This window comes from Nicotiana attenuata, unplaced genomic scaffold, assembly GCF_001879085.1.
Source record: "Nicotiana attenuata strain UT unplaced genomic scaffold, NIATTr2, whole genome shotgun sequence".
NCBI lineage: Eukaryota > Viridiplantae > Streptophyta > Magnoliopsida > Solanales > Solanaceae > Nicotiana > Nicotiana attenuata.
The window spans coordinates 40161-64317 of record NW_017672979.1 but is presented as its reverse complement, the minus strand read 5'-3'; the positions used below and the strand labels follow the sequence as shown (position 1 = coordinate 64317).

The following is a 24157-nucleotide window of genomic DNA, read 5'->3' as shown; positions in this document are numbered from 1 at the left end:
TTAATAACGAACTGAAATAACAGATATATTCTAAATATAAATGCGAAAACTAAACCAGCCAAACGTCTACTACAATTCCCTAGACTTGGTGACACAAGTGCACGAGCCTCTAAAGTAATACAAATAAAGGTTTGAAATAAGTACAAAGCTGTCTAAATGAAGTTATACAGCTAAAAGAAAAGAGGATGGGGACTCCACGAGCTGCGGACGCTGAACAGCCGTACCTCAAGTATCTGCCGATGTCCAATCTGGGCACTCTAATAACCGCCGCTGGGATCGACTCCAAAATCTGCACAGTGTGTAGAGTGTAGTAGCAGTACAACTGACCCCATGTACTGGTAAGTGCTGAGCCTAACCTCGACGAAGTAGTGACGAGGCTAAGGCGGGTCACCTACATTATAACCTGTACGCAATATATAATAATGACAGAATAATAGGAATACTGAACAGAATTTGAACAGCCAACAGATAATGTTAACCACGGCCTCGAAAATAAACCAGTGTCGCTTAGAATCTACCAATCTTTACCAGTCAAATAATAATACCGAGAAACAACGCAACTCGGGAAATGGAAATATATAGGTTGTTGCGGCGCGCAACCCGATGCCACCAGACAATACAAAATCCTCCCTTATGCCACCGTAACAATATCAATAACAGTAAATGATATAGATTTGTTGTGGCACGCAACCCGATCCCACCATATATCAATATCAATATCACAATTCACCCTTATTCCACCATATCAATCCACCCTTATTTCATCTGTTGCGGCATGCAACCCAATCCCACCGTACAGTATGAATTCACCCTTATTCCACCTTATTAATCCACCCTTATTACACCTGCTGTGGCGTGCAGCCCGATCCCACCATATCAGTACCAAACACTCAGTGTACACAATCAACTTAACAATCTAATCACAAGGCCTTTACGATGAATAAATACCAAACTGAACCAAGAAAAAGAAACCTTGTTCAATATAGAATCTACACTGATATACTACACAGCAAGACCAGCCCAGCAATTTACAATTAGAAGGTGCAAACAAGTCAAATTAAGCAAATAACAGGGATTAGGGGAACTATGAAAAGAGCTAACATGGTTAACAGAAGAAGATATTGATTAACACATTGCAGTTAAGCATGGAAAGAATTTAGAGCATATAACAATTAAGACAGGGGAGGAAACAGTTAAGGAAAAACATTAGTTTAGGGAAAACAGATAATTTGGCGGCATATATGTACTCGTGACCTCGCATATACGCCGCTCACATGGGAATCACATAGCAAATTGTCCGAGGGTTCCTAATTTCCTCAAGTCAAGGTTATACACAATACTTACCTCGCTCCAAGGACCACTCAAAGCTCAACCACGGCTTTGCCTTTCAAACTAGCCTCCGAACCAACAATATCTAGCAAATTACCAACCAAACAATTCAAAATAAGCCTTAGGAATCACCCACGATAACATAAATTCAATTTAGGTCATTATTGAAAATGTCAACAAAAGTCAACACCCGAGCACACTTGGTCCAAACTCGAAATTCGAACCAAAATCCGGTTGCCCATTAACCCCCGAGCCCGAAAATACAATTGGTTTTGGAATCTGACCTCAATTTGATGTCTAAATCCCAAAACTTCGAAATCCCTAGTTTCTACCCAAAAATCCCCGATTCCACCATGAAAACCTTAGATTTTAGGTTAAAGATTTGTGAAATGTAATGAAATATTGAAAGACAATGAGTTAGAATCACTTACCAATGATTTGGGGGAAGAAAAGGTCTTTCAAAAATCGCCTAGAGGGTTTCTTGTTTCGAAAGTTTTGAGAAATGAGCAAAAACCCTATCTAAGATAGGTTTTACACAGCTGCAGATGTCGCAAATGCGACAAGGGGTTCGCAATTGCGAACCCCGCAATTGCGAGAAAAACTTCGCAAATGTGAAGCTTCCCCAGCCCTGCTGTTTTCGCAAATGAAAACAGTTGTTCGCAATTGCGGCCTGAGTTGATCGCAATTGCGATCCTGAACTTCACAATTGTGAAGGTCCCCTCCCAGCCCCACTGCTCGCGAGCTCGATGATTATTCACAAATGCAAGGCTCGCATTTGCTAGCCAGAGCTCGCAAATGCAAAGTCTGCAGATTCGAAACACATCAGCTATGATTTTCAAGTCTAAAACACTCTCTAGCCTATCCAAAACTCACTCGAGCCCTCGGGGCTCCAAACCAAACATGCACACAAGTCTTACAACATCATACGAACTTGCTTGCGCGATCAAATCACCAAAATAACACCTAGAACTACAAATTTAGCACCAAATCAAATGAAATTCTCAAGAACACTTTGAAATTTCTATTTTCACAACCAAATGTCCGAATCACGTCCAACCAATTCTGTTTCTCACCAAATTTCACAGACAAGTCATAAATATTATAGTGGACATATACCGGGCTCAAGACCAAAATACGGACCCGGTATCAACAAGGCCAAACATTAATCAATTTTTAAAACAATTGAAATTTCAGACTTTTAATTTTTGACAAAAATTCATAATTCGAGCAAGGGACCTCCGAATTCGATTTCGGGCATACGCCCAGGTCCCATATTTCTATATGGACCCACCGTTACCGTCAAAATATGAATCCGAGTTCGTTTACCAAAAATATTGACCGAAGTCAACTCAAATGAAGTTTTTAGGCAAAATTTCTAATTTTTATCAACTTTTATCATAAAATCTTTCTGAAAACATACCCGGACTGCACACTCAAATCAAGGTGATAAAAATGAGATTTTAAGGCTTAAAAGCATATAATTGAGTTCTAAAACACTAGATGACCTTTCGGGTCATCACAAGGTGCGGGCACTAAGATAAGCCAAGTACTCATGCAACAAGTGGAAGAACGACCAGGAAAAGTAATTGCTTACTTTTAAAGAAAGTTGATAAGGCATGAAAGGAATTATTCGATCAATGACCCAGAGTTAGTTACATTATGAACGCACTTAAGATTTCAGGGTATTATCCATGCAGCATATATGTTGACATTCCTACAGCTATAGGAGACTACGGTATAAGTTAAATGAAAGAATTGAGTCCACCTCACAGGGAAAGGCTTGAATTGTTAGAAGATTATAGTATGGATGTTCCATAGAGTCCACCAAAGGTGAAAGTAATAACTAATACCCTGATCCACAGATTGGAAGATATCTTAATCCTACTTAAAGGCTGAGAGAGAAGAGGAAACTAAAGAGCTACATCAGCTAAGTGAATCATGAGTCTTATTATTAGACGTAGATAAATATAGAAATCGTGATTCAAAACACTGCAAAATCACTCTTAATATCAGAAGTACAAGAGAGATAGTACAACAGCCATATATTCTATAACGACTCTATGATAAAGCTAGTTAGAAAAGTACCAGCCTCATAAGGAGTAAGTATGAAGCTCCTACTGGATTGTATATGCACTAGAGGTGCAAGTATTATAGTAGAGCTTCAAGTTGTGGATGTGAACTCCACCTATGTGGAAGGGTAGTTATGAAAGAGACATAAAATACAATGCTAGATTTAAAGGTAAGTAGGGTAAAGGTGAAAAGGGTACGAGATACTCAAGTGCAGAAGGTTGTGAATAGTCCAGACTTCAAATGGAGGGTTAGAAGCGTTGTGATTCAGTATCCACAAATGATAGTTGTGTCGTCAGTGGCATATCTTCCACCCTATGGTTCCAGGTACCGAGAGGTCTAGTTAAGAGAGTAAAGAAGAGTTAAAGATAGTGTGATGTCTCGCTTGAGGTTCCAGAATGACATAAGGAAATCTATAGTGCTAGCAAGTTAAAGGAAGGTTGAGAGTAGTATAAATAGATATGTGTAGGTCGCAAGCTAAAGTATGGTAGAGTGACAAGGTTTAAGGTAGAGTAAGGATATGAAAATGTGGTGAGAAGGTGACGAGAATAGGTAAGGCCTCGGGATTAAGCCCATCAAAACAAGAGTATTGATGAATTCCGTAAGTAATAGAAAGCTTAGTATAGCCTGAATGAGCTTAGAGGAGTCTAAGACTATGAGTGATTTGAAGAGATTAAATGTTGCCATGGTAGTAGAATAAGGGTGTAATTGTGATATATAAGAGGATAACGTTAAGTCCTTTGATTGGTTAATGATTCAAGGAGAAGGGATTTCATGAATTGAACAGGATTGGAATACCCCCATAAGGTGAATCACGTTGGGATGCCATGAAATATGGTTATTGCAGTATAGTATCACCCCTAGGTGGATCAGGTAAATAACTTTAGATGTTCGACGATGAGACGTAAACCCTCGACATTAAGGTGAATCAACAATAGATGGATAAATGAGATTAGGTTGTCATTCTTAAGATGAACAGTAATGAGGAAGCATTAAAGGACTTAGATTTATACATATGGGATAAGCAGTGAGAGAGTAACCTAGAGTTGGGTAGCAGATCTCGGTAATAATAAATCACAGTAAGAGTTATGGTATAGTATGACCTACCTAGATGTAGTATAACCATAAGCATAGATAACCGAGGCTATAAAGAAACGAACAGTATTCATAAGTTCAACAAAGTACCAAGCGAAGGACTTCAGTACACCTATAGATGCCTAGAGGGACAACTTGTCATAGTTCTATATATGTTCACAAAGTGAGGCCTAGAGATTGGCTAAAAACTAAAGGAAAAAGGAGAGAAGAGTCGCATAGGCACAAATACAAGGAAAGAGCCGTACACGCTGGATGACATAAGGTAGTAACAGTTACGAGATTGGAAGAATTCCGACCACAGGTCGTGGTGCGAGAAAGAGGCCTAAAGGGGGGAATGCCCTAGGCTTTAGATTAATTCACAATATAGTTGCCTAGATGTCAAGGAAAATACTAAAGTATTCATAAGAACTATAGGTTATGAGACTGATAAGCACATCATTTAACATTCGAGGACGAATGTTCCAAAGGGGGGAATGATCTTACACCCCATGTTTTCGTACGTAAAAGTACGTCGCAAGTCAATTGATGTAAGCTATGAAATGACATCATCTCTGAAAGTACATAAAGTAAGTTGATCATGTTAACTTGGAGGTTACAAATACTTAAGATCATGAATACCAAGTACCAAGAGGGTTCGAAGGCTTAGAAGCTAAACAAATTGAAGAAAATAAGTTTCGTCAAAAGACGACAAGTTGGAAATGTTATAACATGTACTTTTGGGGTGAGACTAGGGTGCTTAACATGATAAGGAGGTTATGTTATGATTTATGTTAGTCGTATGATAGTCGTGTGTTATATTTTGAAGTCAACTACGTTGTGGAACAAAAGTCGATGAAAGTCATCACAAGTTACGTTCATAAGTTTTACGGAAATTTGGGTCAAATGTAACTGCGATTTTATCCCAATTACTTAGAGTTAGGGGGTGCTCCACCCATCAAATTGAAAATCTATGAGTCTATTTTCTAACGCATTAAACAGTTTGTCAATATGACATCATAGTAGAGATATATATGTATTTTTTCGAGACTGCGCTGACTGCTAGGTAACAAGTAGGTGTGTCACCTACTTGCTTAAATAAGAGGATTAAATATGCCCAAAAAGGAGCTATTTCGGGTCGGCCAAAGAGCCCATTTAAGGGATTATCTCCTGTAATATAACACTCATTATTTAGCACAATAACCAGACCTAAACCCCGGCAAAAATCCTCGCAAAAAACGCACACAAACCCTAATTGATTCTCTCTCCTTTTTAAGTTCTAGTTGGAGAAAAAACCTAGAGTTTGAAGAACCAAGATTGGAGCTGAGCTATTCAACAAATAAGGTAATTTTACTGCTCTCTTTCATCCATTTTTTCTTCTGGAAAGGTATGGTAAGTCGTTCTATAATTGTAAGAACTCACGGGGCGGTGATCGGAAGTCGTGCGTTCGAGTTATTCAACTTGTAGTGGACTGCTTTATGGGCCATTTTGTGCTGCTATTGGATTGCATGTTTTGCTACGGTTTAGGGAGTTTTGGAGAAAGAGTGTGTAGAAACACCACATAAATGCAGGGTGGTGGGCAGGTCGTTCATCGTAACATTTTCGGGTTGTTTGACACTATTACGGTGGTCGTTTTGTGTATGAAGAGATTGGGGTGTGTTGGGTTGTTTTGTAGTATTTTGTGGTATATATAAGGTTGGAAAATAATGTATATATGTTGTTATTGTTGTGTTCTTGTGTTGTTGGTGTTATCTTGAATTTGGAGGAAGTAAGGATTATAGGGGAGATGCTGCCCATTTTAATACAAAATAAGCTTGTCGTTTGTTGTGTGATAGTTGTACCTTCCATAACTTGATGATAGTATTGTTATCATTGTTGTAGATTAAGGTGCAACAGACGAGCTTAACGTGGTTATTGGACAGATTGTGATAAGGTATGTTAGGCTAAGCCTTTCCTTCATTTTGGCATGATCCAGTAACTACATGTGTTTGATAACGAGACATAAAGAGAAGTTCATATTCCTGAATTTATGTACTTTGTCTTAGTCTCATAAGTTACAGCATTCTCCCTTATCGGGACTTCATATTCAGTTTAGTCTTGTCTTTTTTCATCCAAGAGAACAGAGAGTGTGTGTGTATATATATATATATATATATATATATATATATATATTACTGTATTTCACCACCATCGAGCTATAATCGTTGGGCAGGCCCTTATTGGGCAACCTCTGATCAGATGGTAAGTTATATACTGAGCCTACTGTGGCAGAGTGCCTATGAGCAAGCCTAGAATGGCCGAGAAACAGAGCCTAGTATGGTCGAGCGTCTATGAGAGAGCCTACTACGGCAGAGCAATTACACATACCGAGCCTTATAGGGCCGGACAACTATTTTACTTACTATATTGAGAGGGATGAGTGAGTATCAGCAGGTAAGCATATTTTCAAATTATATTTGACTCCTAGGTACTTTTAGTTATTATATTATCAGTTCAGTTTCAGCTTTCAGTTATTCAATTGCGTTACATACTCGGTACATTATTTCGTACTGACGTCCCTTTTGCTGGGAACGCTCCATTTCATGCCTGCAGGTCCTGATAGACAGCTGGATAGACCTTCCTAGTAGACAAAGTCAAACATCAGCTTGGTTGGTAAGCTCCACTTCCTCGGAGTTATCAGGTTTATACGTTGGAGTCCTTTTTATATATACAGGTTTGATGGGTAGGTCGAGGCCCTGTCCCGATCATGATACAATTCAGTTATCCCTAGAGGCTTGTAGACGAGTCCTGTGTATTTCTTATATCAGTATTGTTGCCTTTCCAGCCCTATGTATATGTTCAGTTTGGTATTGCTGGTGTGAGACATTCATGGCGGTCTCGTCGGCCTGCACGGTTATGTATCTCAACTTTTGGGTATGTTTACCCCTCATATGAGAGAGAAATTATTTTTAGCTGTTTCAGAATATGGCCTCATCGGCCTAAGTTGAGGGTTACCCCTCCAGAGTTTACAGTTATAGAGTGGTACGCTCGGGCTGAGTATGGCACCACGTGCCGGCCACGCCCCTTCAGGTTTGGGGCGTGACACGCATATCCCAAGGGAAGAATACGCAGAAGAGGATACACTAGCTAACCTCGGTTCATCAGCGGAAATGAAGGGATCGAATTTCGGGACGGTAGTGCAGCTCATGCACTCGGTTCTGGACGCATATAGCTACTATGAGGTGAATACGACTAATTTGGTTTGGGACTAGAGGAATAAGTTCATTGATTATCTCGAACGCGGGAAGTTTCCCGAAGACTCCAAGGCATCTCGGGCGTTACGCGCTAAAGCAGCGCGATATAGCTTCAAAGGAGGCCAACTGTATAGGAAGTCTTTTCAAATCCCGATGGCCCGATTCATGGGAGCCTCCGAAGCTAATTATGTTATGCGAGAAGTCCACGATGGGATATATGGAAATCATTCGGGCATAGACTCCTTAGTACTAAAACTGATAAGGGCGGGATATTATTGGCCTCGAATGGAACAAGACGCCAAAGCTTTCGTGCAAAAATGCGATAAGTGTCAATGCTATGCACCACTATTACATCAACCAGCAGAACTATTACACTCAGTTCTATATCCATGGCCATTCATGAAGTGGGGAATTGATATCGTCGGACCACTACCGCCGGCGCCTGGTAAGGTAAGATTTCTTTAAATTTTAATTGACTACTTTTATAAGTGGGTTGAAGCAGGTACTTATCAAAAGATCGATGAACGTGAGGTGGTAGATTTCTTGTGGGAGAACATAATTTGCAGATTTGGAATACCAAAAGAGATAGCATGCGATAACGGGCCACAATTTATAGGTGCAAAGGTCACAAAGTTTCTTGAAGACTTGAAAGTCAAAATAATCACATCTTCACCCTATCATCCGAGCGCAAATGGTCAAGCGGAATCAAAGAACAAAGTGATTATATAAAATCTCAAGAAGAGGTTAGAAGCAGCCAAAGGTAAATGGCCTGAGGAACTGCCTTAAGTGCTATGGGCGTACCAAAAAATGGCCAAATCAAACACAGGAGAAACTCCTTGTTCCCTTGTGTACGGAGCAGAAGCCTTAATCCCGGTGGAAGTAGGGGAGCCCACCTTGAGTTGTTTCCAAGCAAATGAAGAGATGACCAACGAAGCAATGTTAAACTTGGAACTACTCGATGAGCGCAGGGACTTGGCGCATATAAGAATGACAGCCCAAAAGCAGAGAATGGAAAGATATTATAATCGAAGAGCCAACCAATGTTATTTAAAAGTAGGAGACTTAGTTCAAAGGAAAGTAACTCAAAACACCCGGGAACTCAACGCAGGGAAGTTAGGTCCAGCCTTGGAAGGTCTTTACCGGTTTCAGCTATCATCGGGAAAGGTTCGTACGAGTTGGAGAATCAGGATGGAGAAAAGTTGCCAAGCAACTGGAATGTGGCGCACCTCAAGAGATATTATTGCAGATGAACATCACCTGTACTGAAAGTATGTGCTGCACTTTTTTTCCCTTCGTCCAGTTTTTGTCCCAATTTGGTTTTTCTGGCAAGGTTTTTAACGAGGTATCAACGGAAAGCATACTATGAAGAAGGTTTCAACAGCAGCAATAAGTCCTTTAATAGCTAGGCACACAAGCGAAGAACCACTCTGGAGCGGTTAATCTTTGGCTCGGTAGCAAAATTCCCACAGGGAAATTAAGTTCTCTATCAAGCAAAGGTTACCCGACCGTTCACAAGTGCAAACCAATAGGGAATTGTTAGATAGTCTTTGGCTCGATAGCATAAATTCCTAAGGGGAAGTGAAGTTTGTTACCGAGCTGAAGATTATCTAGCAATTCATTAGTGGAATCCTGAAGATGCAAAACTTCCAGTGTTCCAATTCGCTTCCTTCGCATTCAAACACTGGTGGAAAATGATATGATGATATGGAAACAATGACTACCACGTTGACCGAAATACAAAAACCGGAAACATAGTTGTATCACCGGGACCGGGGATTGCGCATCTAGCCCCGTAGAAATAAGTTGTACAAGTTAGCCACAAGAAATGGCAGTTTCTTTTTAGCATAATGAATGCTTATGTACTTTTTGAAAATGGAAGGAATAAAGTAATGTCCTTTTATTTCTATCTTGTTTATTGTCTGAACGATGAATTGCTTTTACCATTTGAAAGTTAAACAAGTACTTCAAATGTAGTGCCGTAATGAATCGGAGACGTCCTCTTCAGGAGCACCGTAAACATAAGAGGGCCCTTTCTTATGAAAACCTTCACGATAAAGGGTTGATTTTGGAAGAACTTGTGCCCGGAATCCAAATGATTTTGGGGGAAAAATACACCCAAGGCCTTACATAATCAGACGCAAACAAGCGCAAAACACTTAAGCAAGAAAGAATGCAAAGATTAAAATTTGCATAAATGTTCAAACAAAAGAACGCAGAAAGACTCATGCAGTACTTGAGCGAAAAGACATTTTTATAAAAGAGCCAAGATGGCACAGGTATAAAAGTTAGAAAAAGAAATAAAAAGCTAAATTGCTGCCTCCCCGGAACCCGGAGGAAGTGAAGCATCCGCGCCCCCAGATGATGTGGGTAGATCCGCCGCCGGTTCGATATATTGGCCTTCAACATTATCACCTTCCGATTCCTCTCCAGTTCCCGAGAACTCAGAACCAGAACAAGAAGAATCGGTCGCATCAGGCCTGGCCGGAAGACCTCTTTTTGCGGCTAACTCCAACTCCAGGGCCTTAGCAATTTCGGCGTCAAAAATCTATGACACCAGCTTTGGCATCTTCCAAAATTTTTCTCCTCATACAATACATAAAATGTGTTTTCTCAACAATGAGTGAAGCTGCTCAACACTGAAGTTCTTCTTTAAGTTGGTCAACCTCAGCAGAAATATTCTCCTGTGCGAACCTCACGAATCGGAGGCTAACATTGAGATTACGGACAGTAGAACTAAAAAGTCTGTTATGCTCGATAATCCTCTTATACTTCTCCTCCAACTAGGCATATTTCACCACGGCAACAGCAAGCTCTTCAGTTTTTTGAGTTCAAGGCTGCCTTCAAATTGGTCAATTTTTCAGCGGAGGCAGCCACGCGATTGGGTTCAGCAAGAACGACACTACGGACTTTAACCCATTTGGCCCTAGCCTCTTCAAATTGAACCATCAGTGGGGCGATCTCTTGGCTAAGGGTCTCCAGTTCTTGCTCGCTTTTTCGCAAATGAGCCTCCAACACAACTGCCTCAGCGGCTTTGGTTTCCAATTCTGAAAGGCGAGCAACAGTTTGGCCCCGCTCGACTAAAAGTTGATCCCGCTCGAAGGTAAGTTCCTCCTTTTCCCGAATCAACCTCTGAAGCAAGGAAATTGGCTTGTGAAACAAGAAAGGCAAATTAAAAAATAATACTAAATCAAAGATAGAAGAAATGACAAAGGAAATAAAGTATATACCGCTGCGGCGTTGTGCATGGCATTATTCAGCAAGCACTTTCCCGAGAGAGCCTGTATATTTTCCCAATCTTTTTTTTTGAAGCCAAAGGCTTCAGGTAGTTAGCAAGTTCCACTAGCTGGGATAACAGATTGCTCCAGGTGGAGACCGAGAGAGTAACGCTCCTCCTCCTTTGCGGATCTTCTGAGGGAGCGGCATAATTTTGCCCCAAATTCCCAAGAACTGGGGACTGGGAAAGAGGAACATCCTCTTCTTGAACAGATGCGACCGGTGGAGATAATGTAGCAGTTGTTGATGGAAGAGTGGGTGAAGAAGCTGATGAAGCTGATGGTGTTGAAGGGTGAGAAGCAGCTGCGGTAAATGCAGTGCTGGTTGTTGGTTGCTCATCAACCAAATATGGCAGGGGCCCGGTACTCAACCTCACGTACCGGGCGCAACAATTGGGAACGGGCAACGGGAAACGGGAGTTGGCATTTCTACCATCTCAAACTCCCCCCAAACTGCTGAGACATTGTCCTCGGTTGGTGTAACTAACTCAACAAGTTGAGCATTCTATTGAGTTGATGAGGATCGTCGTCTTCTATGTAGAGAAGCTCCCTCATCACTAGCTTCTCTATTATCGTCGATCATTATGGTGTCTATGGCCGGCTCGGGCGGAGGGCTCATCACCACAACTTTCGGAGATGACTCAGGGGCGACATTCTTCGCCCTCTTATTCTTTCCCCCGGTTGCGGAAGAGCTCTTTCTTTTTGGTTGCTTGTTATGGCCGGGGTCTCCAGTTCTTTCCGCATACTGGGTTTCGGGCGTACTAACATCCAGGATTTTCTGGACCCAGTGATCCAAGCCTTCAACCCTAGGTGGAACCTATCGAGTTGCTGAAAAGGCGAAAGAAGGAGGGTCGATAAGGATATGAAAAAACTTCTAATGAAAGAAATATTAAACAAGGAGCTTACGAGTGCGATTCCATGATTCCGGAAAAGATGAAGCCGTTGCGGGAATGATATCACTGGTGGCGACTGTAGCGAACCGTTCCATCCACCCACGTTTGTTGTCATCATCCATGCTAGATAGCAGGGCATGGTGGCTGCGTTTGTTGAAGTTAATCATTCCCCCACAGAAGATTTTGGGGGAATAGAAGTTTATCACGTGAGCTAGGGATAGCTCCTCTCCCATTTCTTGGCACAGGCGCCGAAGACAAGTAATCGTTCTCCACATGGAAGGACTTACTTGAGCCAAACACACCTGATAGCGGAGATAGAATTCACAATAATGGAATCGAGCTCTCTACTCAGAGAAAACGCTCCCAAAGTAAAGGGATACGTGTAAAAGTATATAAAACCCTCCTTGGGTAGGGTTACCCGCTCCGCCAGATCAGGAGCGATAATTTCTTATGGCAACGACAATCTTCCTTCATAGCAGGAATACTGGAAGGATGGATGGAAGAAAGGCATCTGCCAACGGCCCACGTACGATAGTTAGCAGAAGGAAACTTCTCTTCGAAATTTTTGGTGGTAATCAGGCTTTTTGGGGACAATGGAACTCACTGTAGGGGGAGTGGCATCGTCAGATTTGCTTTTGTTCTTTGAAGAACTAGGTTTTGTTGAAGAGGAGGCCATTTCTTATCAGTGAAAGAGTTTTTTTACTTAAAGAAGGAAGTTGAGGAAAGGTTGAAGTTGGAAGACGATTGAGTAAAGAAAGTCTTAGAAAATTCAGAATGTTATGAAGTGTAAAATTAACGAAGTAGATGCATATAAGTAAAGGTTTAGGCGGCTAAACTCGTGGCCATAATTACCTCAATAACCAGCAGATGTTATGCTGAATCATGGGATGATGCGTGTTCGGGCATCAAATGCGGAGAGACATGCGTCTAATCAACCGTTAGAAGCTTTTCGGGGGGAGGGGGGGAGGGAGGTTAGAGAAATTCCTGCCAAAAGAATATTTCTACCAACTTCCTGGTGACACGAAGTTATGTCACCGGAAAGTGGGGGGACTATCTGTATATGGTAAAATATGCTACGTTAATTAATTACATAAGAGGGTGACACGTGGAACCGAAGGCAGAGGATAGCCAAGATCGAAGACAACTGTTCCATTTGTTATCCAAAAGAATGATGCTCATAAAGATGCAATAAATGTCTGCCGCCCGGTAGCATTTATTGGATAATATTCTACAGCATTTAATACACTGCCCGTTATAAAGAATTTGCCATTCATGCTCACCTTTACACATTCTTCAATGGCCCTCATAATTGACATTAAAGAAGGGTATGATCCTAGGACCTTGATCCCTAGGTGCAGCTATAAATAATAAGCTATGTTATCGTTGCAAATGAGAAGAATTTTCTGGCAAACTTATGCTATAATCTATTGAAAGTTTTATACAATTTTACTTTCTTACTTTTTGATTTCGTTGTTGTTGTGTCTGGAAGCCTCGCTCCCGGAACTACTATTTTCGCTGTTTCATCTTCATCGCAAGGCTAAGTATTGCATATTTCATTAATTCTTTTGTTATTTTAGGATCGAATTAATTCATGACTTGTCTAGAAACCACGTATAAATTCAATTGTACCGTTTTACGGGTAAACAAGTATATACCAATGGGTCAACCCGAAGGTTGTAGCTTGAATTTTTTTATAAATTTTGTGCAACTTTACGTCTCCATTACACGGTTCTTTCTTGATCAAGCCCATCAATCAGAGTTTAAATTCACTATGCTTTGCGAGTCTCTTATTCAATTTTCTAACTTTGAAATGATGACTTGAATCAAAGAACCAAACGCTATACATAAGAAATTCAAATAATGCTAAAGGTCGTGAGTGATGTCCAACTAGAAAACATTGAACATATAATCCGTATTTACCTATTTGTATAGGAAAATTTCCTAAAATTAGACATGTATTTAAGGTGGCCAAGAAACGTAATTTCGGCCTATCAATGTTTTTGCTCAAAAGTTACCACATACCTTATGAGTATAAAACAATATAAATAAATCACGGGAAAATCATAGCAAACCGTAATAATCCGTTGGACCAAATGAAGGAAACGAAAATAAGTACTCAGAGTTAGGAGGAGAAACATTAAGATTCTTTGTTGATAATGTTGATTTGGCCTGCCTCTCCATGAAGAGGTTCAGAGCCTTACAATGGTATTTTTCTCTCTCACAATATGGGTATCATTGTGTTTTTTCTCTCTCTCCCGGATAGTGACCGAGAAGCAGCCCCCTTTCTAGGGTTTCCTCTCTTGGTATTTATAGATGTGAGCTTCGTGAGCTGGCAATAAGTGGCCGTGACCACGTTGGGATTTCGCCTTCATGGTGGCGGATGGGCCGTGGCCTTGTTGATCGAATCAGATGAGGGTTGAATATTGTTAATTCTAAGTGGTCGTGCCACTAATTAATCATAAATTAGCTTAAGACGGGATTAGCTTCGTTAATTATCGTGGGGTCGGATTCTGACCCATACAGTTAGTCCCTCCACTTATTGAGGTCGTGCCTTGGTCGAGCTCGATGAGTGGATTTCATCGACTGTAGTTTGAGAAACTCGGATAGGGAGGTCGACCGTCGCTTCGGTCGAGGCCGAATTCTCTTTGGCGATGGCTCTTGGCCTTGTTGAGTGTTAGTGTTTTGTTATTGTGCTATCAAGTCGTCGTTCGATCGAGGTCAAACTCTCCTCCTTAGCGAGGGCGCTTGACCCTTTAACTTAATTCGAGTGAGGTCGAGCTTTGTGGTGCTCTGATCCTTACGTTTGTTTGGGAGCGTAACCGTCGACCATGGTGGACGGGTCATATGTTGTGTAGCCGAAGGGAGTAGGGGCACACTGGATACGTGTTTGGCGACGTCCATCGTTCTGAAGACGCACGAAACATCCTCTCGGTGTTCATGGGTTGTTGCAACCGTTTCGCAGGTGAGACGCCGATTGGCGACTGAAGAGCCGCTTCACGGAGCCTGTCATAACGATGCGTGTTTCTGCAGAACCGAATCGGTTTGCGGTTGGTCATGTAGTTAATGAAGGCTATTGGGGCTTGTGAAAGCCACTTGTGTTGCTTATAAATAAGGGCTGACCCATACATTTTTATATTCTCATTGTTTGCCAGAGAGAGATTCTGAAGAAGCTTTTCTTCCTGCTAATTCACCTTCATCTTTGTTCTTCGATTTATATAACTTCTGTCTTCGTCCCTCAAACTTTGTTTCATTCTCATTATTGACTCAACAATGGCAGGTAGTGCTTCCCAAAACGTTCTTCCGACGGGTCTTCCGGTTAACTCTCCGGTGATTGAAGGGCCATCTCCGGCAATGGGCGGTGCAGAACTGGTGGAGACTGATGAAGTTCCATCGGTTGACGAGATAGTATCTCTGCCCGGAGGTCCGATGACTGATTTCACCGCCGATGGCGGGGAGGATCAGGTGGATGAAGCCCCATTAATGGGGGAGATTGGGATGGCCCAACTACGGAAACAAGGGGTCATCCCCAGCTACGCTGACGTCGTTCTTGCTAGAAGCGAGGAGAGGGTCCACACCGACCGCAGGGGATACTGCATTTTTACGCCTATCCCTTCAAGTTGGGGTTTAAGCTCCCGCTCCCAATGCTGGTGGTTGATTTCTGTCGTTATTACGGGGTGTGCCCGGGTCAGCTTGCTCCTTCTCTTTACAAATTGCTAGCAATGTTTATCAAACATGCAGAACTGGCCGGTAGGGAGGTCACGCTACAGCATATGCTTAGTCTCTACGCTCACCAGAGGGTTCGCGGTACCATGATTCAAGCGTGCCCTCGTGGGCCGAGGGGCCTTACTGCAAAACTGGATGACGAGGTCAACCCTCGCCCTTTTGAGCACTTCTTCTACATCAGGACTGAACATTTAGTGGCGTGCTCTGCTGGGTTCCCAGAGGCTTGGAATCATGCACGTAAGTTCTTTTGCCGTCGAATTCTTTTTTTTTACCCCTCCTTACGTCTTGTGCTCGTAAGCGTTAACTCGTGTCAATTTTGTAGCCGAAAAGTTGCCGCCGGCTCCGTTGGCTGGGATTCGTGAGTGGGTTGAGGCCGTGCTCCCCCATACGGTGGGGATCCGCACATGGGCGTCTTTCTGGGAGAGGCATGGCCGTAGGCCTGTGGCAGGTAAAAAATTGATTTCTTCTTCTGTTCCGCTTTGTCTCAACTCTATTCATCAACTTTGTTTTTCTGTGATCAGGGAGGGCACGCCGCGTCAGGGCCCCTCAGTTGGCCTTCCGTCGGCCGGGTGCAATTGCTCGACTTACTGCGGCGCCGGTGTCGCGCCCAATACGGAGGGCGGCATCAGTTGAATCTTCAGCGGTTCCTTCTCCAGCACGAGCCGCACTTCGGGACGAGGGGCCATCGAGGGTTGTGCGCCCTAGAGCGGATTCGCCATCAGATGGGGAGGAGGAGAGGCCATTGATAAGGCGTAGGGTCGTGTTCACGCCGGCTCCTCCTGCGGTAATTAATTTGGACTCCCCCCCGGCGGATGCGGAGCGGAGTGTGGCTGCGATGCCTGAACCTGAGAGTGGACAGGCAATGGGGGTTGCCCCGATTGGCTTATGCCATGATGATGCCGTCGCTTCGGCGATTCAATTGGTGGTTCCAGTCGCTGAGACGGGAGGTAGTTCCTCAGCGGCTGCTAATGTTGGTGAGGCAAGCGCTCCTTCGGTGGCTACAGCGGGTGGCTCTACCTCGCTGGTGGCGGAAGGAGGAAGGGATACTGTAGAAGATGAGTACGAGTCCGAATCCGACTTGGACCCCGACGACGTCCGTATGTTCCGGGAAGGCTTCACCAATTTAGTGGTGCGCGCAGAGGGGCGATCTCGCTTCATCGAGGTTCCCACGGAGTTGAACTTATTGCTCCAAGGGGAAAGCTTGGTGCCGCAGTTCGAGCTGCTATGCTCGGAGGCCAAGAATGCGTCGTTGAGGGGCGTTATGGATATCGTACTGATGAATGAAGTGGCCGTGATGGGCTTGAGGGTATGTATTATTAGGTCGGTTCGCTTCTTCTTTGCCTCAGTTTGTTCTTTATCTTAATCGTTGTCTTTGCTTTACAGTCTTATTTGTTGGAGGTGGAGAGCATCCGTCGAGCCAAAGTCTGCTCGGGGATATTTTTGCGGGCGCTGGAGAAGTATCGCCGCTACCGAGATCAGTGCCGAGAGTTGCGCGTGCGCTTGAGGAATGATCCCCGTAGCCGGGACTTGGTCGAGGAACTGGCGAGGCGGGAGCTTCAGATGCAGCAAACACTTGGCAGAACGAGTGCTCTCGAGGAGTAGCTCCGCCAGAAGGATGAGGAGCTCGAGGCGGTAAAGAGGGCCGCAGCTGAGTGTGAGCGCCAGGGCCAAGCTAAGGCGGCGGAGGCCGCTGCGGCATGGGGCGGGAAAGTGACCGCGTTAGAGGGTGAAGTCGCGGTATTGAAGCTTCAGGTGAGGGATGCCTCGTCGAGGGCTGGGGCATTGACGGAAGCTATCCGCGTGCACGAGTCCCAACGGGCGTTGGAGAGCGCTACTGCGGCCTTTAGAGAAGCGAGTCTCGAGGAGCGGATCGGTGTCTTTGAGCAGGACGCCCAAGTCATGGCGGACCGGGTCACAGCCTTAGAAGAAGAGAATCAGCGCCTACGGGACCAAGCCGCTTCTTCCAGCCAGGCTCGCAAACTTTGGGTCTTTGCCGAGGCCCAACGTGATGTATATAAGAATTTGTGGGAGGCCGGTATCGTGACCGAAGCTGCTTTCGAGGGAGCGCATCAAAAGGCTCGTGAGGCCCGTACCGACTGTGGTTTTGACGCGGCGACGCCAGAGGCTGACGCTGGTGCGGATGGTGGCGCGGATGGCGCCGAGTAAAAAGATATGCATTTTTTCTTGTTTTTCTTTTCTCTTTCCTTGTATTGATCGGCCTTGGCCGGGTGTAAGCGGAGAAGACCCGCAATTAACTTTGTAGATAAATGAGATCTCCTTTCCGTTATTTGCCTTGTGTCTGTTTTGTACCTCCTCTTTTTCCCCCTTAGATTTTTCTTTGCATGCGCTCGAAAGGGTGATTTGCCTTAGAGTTCGACTTTGGTAGGCATGTTAGTTTTTAATTATTTACGACTCTTCTTCTTCGACTCGGGGTGAGCGAGTCGGAGCCGTTGCTTGGCGATAGCGGCACTTAGCCTTAGTTCCATTTCGGGCGCGGTCGAACTGTCGGTCGTGATGACAGAAACGCGGCCTTGTAGTTTGGCGATAGCGGCACTTAGCCTTAGTCCCAGTTTGGGCGCGGTCGAACTGTCGGCCGTGATGATGGAAACGCGGCCTTGTAGTTTGACCGGGGCCGGACTTTACGTGTCCCCAATCTTAGTTTGAGTTGGGAGTACTTACTTGAAGGGCGAGGGTGCCTAACCTGTGCCTCGATTCGTTGGAGGTTGGGTTTCGCTGAGTTCAATGATGAAGGCGCTTGGTCCGAGTCCTAGTTCAACTGTGGTTGAACTTGTTAGATTTGAGGACGAAGGCGTCTAGCCTTATGGTTCAAGCGAGGTCGAACTCATTGGATTTGATGGCGAAGGCGCGTGGCCTGAGTCTTGGTTCGACCGTAGCTAATCTTACTAGCGAAGGCGCATGGGCTTGATTTTATGGCGAAGGCGCGTAGCCTGAGTCATGGTTCAACTGTATTTGAACTTCTTGGCGAAGGCGCATAGCCTGAGTCATGGTTCAACTGTATTTGAACTTCTTGGCGAAGGCGCATAGCCTTGATTTAATGGCGAAGGCGCATAGCCTGAGTCCCAGTTCAACTGTTGTTGAACTTAGTCGATTTTGATGGCGAAGGCTCATGGCCTGAGTCCCAGTTCAACTGTTGTTGAACTTTGTCAATTTTGATGACTAAGGCGCATAGCCTGAGTCATGGTTCGACCGTATTTGAACTTATTGGCGAAGGCGCATAGCCTTGATTTAATGGCGAGGGCGCATAGCCTGAGTCCCAGTTCAACTATTGTTGAACTTGGTCGATTTTGATGGCGAAGGCGCGTAGCCTGAGTCATGGTTCAACCGTATTTGAACTTATTGGCAAAGGCGCATAGCCTTGATTCAATGGCGAAGGCGCGTAGCCTGAGTCTCAGTCACCTGTTGAACTTACTGGCGAAGGCGTGTAGCCTGAGTCCCAGTTCAACCGTAGTTGAACTTACTGGCGAAGGCGCGTAGCCTGGTCTTAGTTGTGGGTATTGAGTGCCGAAGCTCGGTTTTGATTCGAGACCTTGAGCAGCTTATGTGTTGTCCTCCCAATCGGAGTAGATAGGCTGTCTTGAGGAGACTCTTGGCTCGAGATATCTCCGTGCCGGTTTCTGGCCGGAGCTCGTATCAGGGATGCGGTAGATGCCTTACAGAGATTCTCCCTTAGGAGGGGCTTCTTCTTCTTATTTTTGCACTATCCAAGATTAGAGAGAGAGAGGACTTGGATCTTGATTTGAGATCTTCGAGTTCCCCTTGTCTGACATGCGCTTTGGCTTGTTTGAGCTGGGTTGCTTTTGTTTTCCTTTTCTGGCGTTTCTTCCTTTTTGGTCCAGGGAAGAACTATGCGATTTTGCTAGGAAATCCCCACAGAAGGCGCCAAATTGTTTGCTCAAAAGTTATCACATACCTTATGAGTATAAAACAATATAAATAAATCACGAGAAAATCATAGCAAACCTTAATAATCCGTTGGACCAAATGAAGGAAACGAAAATAAGTACTCAGAGTTAGGAGGAGAAACATTAAGATTCTTTGTTGATAATGTTGATTTGGCCTGCCTCTCCATGAAGAGGTTCAGAGCCTTACAATGGTGTTTCTCTCTCTCACAATATGGGTATCATTGTGTTTTTTCTCTCTCTCCCGGATAGTGACCGAGAAGCAGCCCCCTTTCTAGGGTTTCCTCTCTTGGTATTTATAGTTGTGAGCTTCGTGAGCTGGCAATAAGTGGCCGTGACCACGTTGGGATTTCGCCTTCATGGTGGCGGATGGGCCGTGGCCTTGTTGATCGAATCAGATGAGGGTTGAATATCGTTAATTATAAGTGGTCGTACCACTAATTAATCATGAATTAGCTTAAGACGGGATTAGCTTCGTTAATTATCGTGGGGTCGGATTCTGACCCATACACAATGAAAAACGTAATGAAGCAATTCGGAGATAAGTACTGTAACCCAAAACAAACAAACAAGTGCAAAAACATATCCAATCTTATCCAAAAGCATATGTACTTTTTGTGTGATTAATTAAGCCTTATAGTTTAGCTCAAATAAACCAAAGCAAACTTTGAACAAATTGAGTCATAAACGTTGTCAACTAAGCCTATATTTAGACTACCCAAATTTGGCTAGAATCGTCACATGCAGGAAAGGGAACTAGTTTCTTGGATCCTGTTAAACAGCTTTTGGTAAGACTGTACTCTTGGGAGAAAAATAAGATCTGGAATTTGTTTTTGTTTTTTAAATTTAAAAGTTATACTAATTACTAATGAGATTGCCCTTACAAATAATTACTAGATGGATTTTCGTGTTGCAGCTTCATTTTCTCTTTCTACCTTCCTTCACCAGAAAAAGCAACCTCCCACCTCTAAGAAAACACCAAAGAAACCTCTTAAGAAAAACAATTAATTACAAATACTACAACGGTTCAATCCACTGTATATTGTTTGCTTGGGTCTAAGCCTGTACATTTCTAAAACGCGTTATTAGGGTTTAAAACACGTTGTCATTAGGTCTACGACCTGTTTCCTTTAGATACCCATATTTCTCTCGTGTTTTATCAATCTTGAATTTGTCTAGAGTGTTGTATATGCACCTCATAGGGACTCAGCATCTTGAGTGAAGTTTTCCCCTACCATTGTTCAAGGTATACCATATGTAATCGCAATCTACAAGTGATATTTTCTGCTTTAGGCTTAAGCCGATGTGGCTTTAAAACATATCATTAGCATCACAACTTGTTTCCGTGTTTGGTCAATATGACATTTTAGTAGATGGATCTATTCTCAGGGGCGGAGCTAGCTAGAAGGTTATGTACGTGATCGGCCGAACTCAGTACTTTTAGTCCAAATCTTGTATTTGTATACAAAAGTACAATTCAGAACCTAATTACTAACACCGGATGTTGCTATGCTAGAACTAAAACCTATAAATTTCAAATCCTGCTCTGCTTCTGTCTGTTCCCGGAATGAATGTAGAAATAAGTGAGCACATAAATAAAACAATGTCCATGCTCCACACAGCAGGGATATATAGCCAGTGACTTTACAAGTAAAATGTCCATGCTCCAACATCAAAGCTACTATTACAGTAATACTTATATCTACTCTTTCATCCTTTCCATGCTCCAACATCTATTCTATACATGTGCTTATAGTTTTGGTTACAAGTTGAAAGGACACACTTGCAACTCTCACTACTACCTACTATAAATTACCAGCTGTAAGATGGAACTTCTGGAATTAACTTAGATAAGCTTTTATATCTAAAAAAATGAGCTTAAATATTAAGTCATGTATGAATTTGGGCACAATACCAATTCATTCTTCTCATTCTAAGATGATAGCAATGCCTTCATTCTTGTATCAATCAATTTAAATGAAACCTGCAAATCAGACATAAATGTTTGTTAAGAAACATATTCGCCGCAATATAAGTGCACTTCAAAAATTAGAATGCTTCATGTATTAGTCGAGGTGCGCGCAAGCTGGTCCAGACACCATGCTTATAAAGAAAAAAAGTACAGCAGAGAAGTTAGATCTATTGAATCATGGCAATAATCATTAGTTATCATCTAAATCTTACAATACTAGAAACAAAATTGTAAGCAAGGTGAAATGATATCTTATTATGTTCTCTATAACTACTTCCCATGTGCATTTTGTTCAATCATCAATTTAATGTATTCTTTAATTCCTTTTCTCCCATTGGTACAATCAATAATACTCAGAAAACAAATACAAAAGCATATGATGAATACAAAAGCTCTTGGGTTTTATTTGTTTGCATCTTCATACTAAATGCATCACCTAAATAACAAATGAAAGCTGGCTTTAATGATCACTTCAATTATAAACTAACCAAACAAACAAAACAACAAGAACTATGCCTGTGATAGGCTGACAGACGGCGTAAAAATAGGCAATTTATGATAAATAATCACAATATAGAGTTGAGTTGTAAACCTAGCTTTATTGGATGTGCGAACAAAGTTCTATATTAGTATCTGAAATGATTAGGAGCCTACATATAAGATGTAGAGATTTCTTAACGGTATGAGTCTTTTCGAAAAAAACCGTGACGGACAATATCAATACCATGTTAAGAGTATCACTGGACCGTTTTAGCCCGACAAGCTTCCTAATTTAGTTATAATATAAAGTATTAGCTTGTTACTTACCAGTTAAACAGGGTAATGCCACATTTTGGTGTAGCACCATTTTCAATCTGCTTTAACCTCAAACCTCCACAAGAAACTCTAACTCCAATTTTCCAACTCTTCCATTCATTATATCCAATTCCAATAGCAGTACTTACATCAGCAGAAACTCTCAAATTCTTGCTCTTGAATCCACTTCTGATCACTTTCCCAATATTATCACCATACAATATTTCATTAGACTTCATAACAAATTTAACAACTTTAACACTCTTCTTCTCTTGCACAAAACCAGAAACTTTCCCTTCACCCATGTTCACATCATTTTCACCTTTAAGTTCCACTTTAGTTTCACCATATACAAACTTCAACTCCCTATTTGGATTTTTTAACTCAACCCCAACATTTGATTGTGCATTTAGTTTTGGCCCATCTTGATTTTCAGTAACATTGAATTTAGTAAACTCAAGGGATCTTAAATGGAAAACAGGGAGTTTTGGATTAAACCAAAGGTAGAGAGCACCACCAGCTGCTACTAAAAAGAGTAACAAAATTAGAAAAACAAAACAGCAACAACAACAACTGAAGCAACAAGTTCTACGCTTCTTTTCTTGGTAGAATGATGGTGGAAGGTTAATCTTTCGCGGCGGTGGCGGCGGATGTAATGGCCTTTGAATTGGTATTGTAGGATCTCTGAAACCAGGTGGTTTCTTTAGAGGTTTCACCTGTGACATTCTTGAAAACCAGAAATTAAAGACCCTTTTCTTTTCTGTTTTTGTATATAAATAAAGAATCTTAATAAAAAGAGCATGTTACATTAAATCAAACATGATATGTGCATCAGACTGTATAAAGTTTGAATCTTTGATATGAATGTGAGAGATCAGCTGTGAATGTAAAGTACTCATTAAGATTTAGGAATTAAAGAAAGGATTTTTGGGTTGGGAAATAAGAGATCTTTGATGGGGTTAATGGTGGAAGAAAATAAGGAAGAAGATGAGGTGGAGTAATTGGAGGTGGAATTTGGAGGTGTTTGTGTTGAGATGTGATCACTGGAAAAAAGTTGAAGTGATGAGATTTATGCGCAAGTCTTATGTGCTGGCATAGCGGGAAGGTTTCAACTAGCACATTGAAAAATAGAAACGTTTAGGGTGGTCTGAATAAATTAATAGTAATACTTACATGGGGCCTATCTAAATAGATACTATGTTTATATATGGATTCCTACATCATTACATTCCATTTAGGACTAGGAATACGCATAATCGGACCTGCTTTTTACATATCTCTATTAGGACCCTATTCACCTCTTTGAGTGAATCGAAAAATAGGTTTGATTGTCCATCTTTTTGATATATATATCAGGCATTGCATTCTCCGGATAATTCAAATCGAAGCAATTGGATGTCCAACTCGGGCCTATATGACATGACCGATCAATAGATCCACCTTTGTCATATATTCCACACATCACACTAGATAGATATCATATTCATGGAATACGATTCACTTTCAAGATGCCTTGGTGGTGAAATGGTAGACACGCGAGCACGAGATGTTATAAATAGAATTCTATTTAATGTGAATGTCTATATTTAAGAAATATTTTAGGGATTTTACTTAGTGGCTAAGTCACTCTTTCCCTATAAATAGAAGGTTCCCATTCCATTGTAATTGACTCCAAATCAATAAGAATTCTCTCTCCCTACTTTTCTCTGCAATACTATTCTTCTTTTATTATTTCATAACACGTTATCAGCACGACACTCTAACCAATTGAGTAGAAGCTTTGGGATTGAGCATAATGATTGTCAATTGTTCCATGAACTTCCTTCATGATTAAATTCTGGATTTAAGGTATGTATTTTACCGTATTTTTCTCTTTTATTCT

At 42.3% G+C, this 24157-nt stretch overlaps 1 protein-coding gene across 1 annotated transcript; it reads right to left on the bottom strand.

Annotated features, from left to right (window-relative positions):
* Nucleotides 1-21104: 21104 nt before the first annotated feature.
* On the bottom strand, nt 21105-23412 carry LOC109215077. Its single transcript, XM_019379096.1, has 2 exons — nt 22288-23412; nt 21105-21492 (listed from the first exon to the last, which is right to left on the bottom strand). Exons 1-2 carry the CDS (start codon nt 22998-23000, stop codon nt 21477-21479), a joined length of 729 nt encoding a protein of 242 aa, XP_019234641.1. The 5' UTR covers nt 23001-23412; the 3' UTR covers nt 21105-21476.
* Nucleotides 23413-24157: the final 745 nt, after the last annotated feature.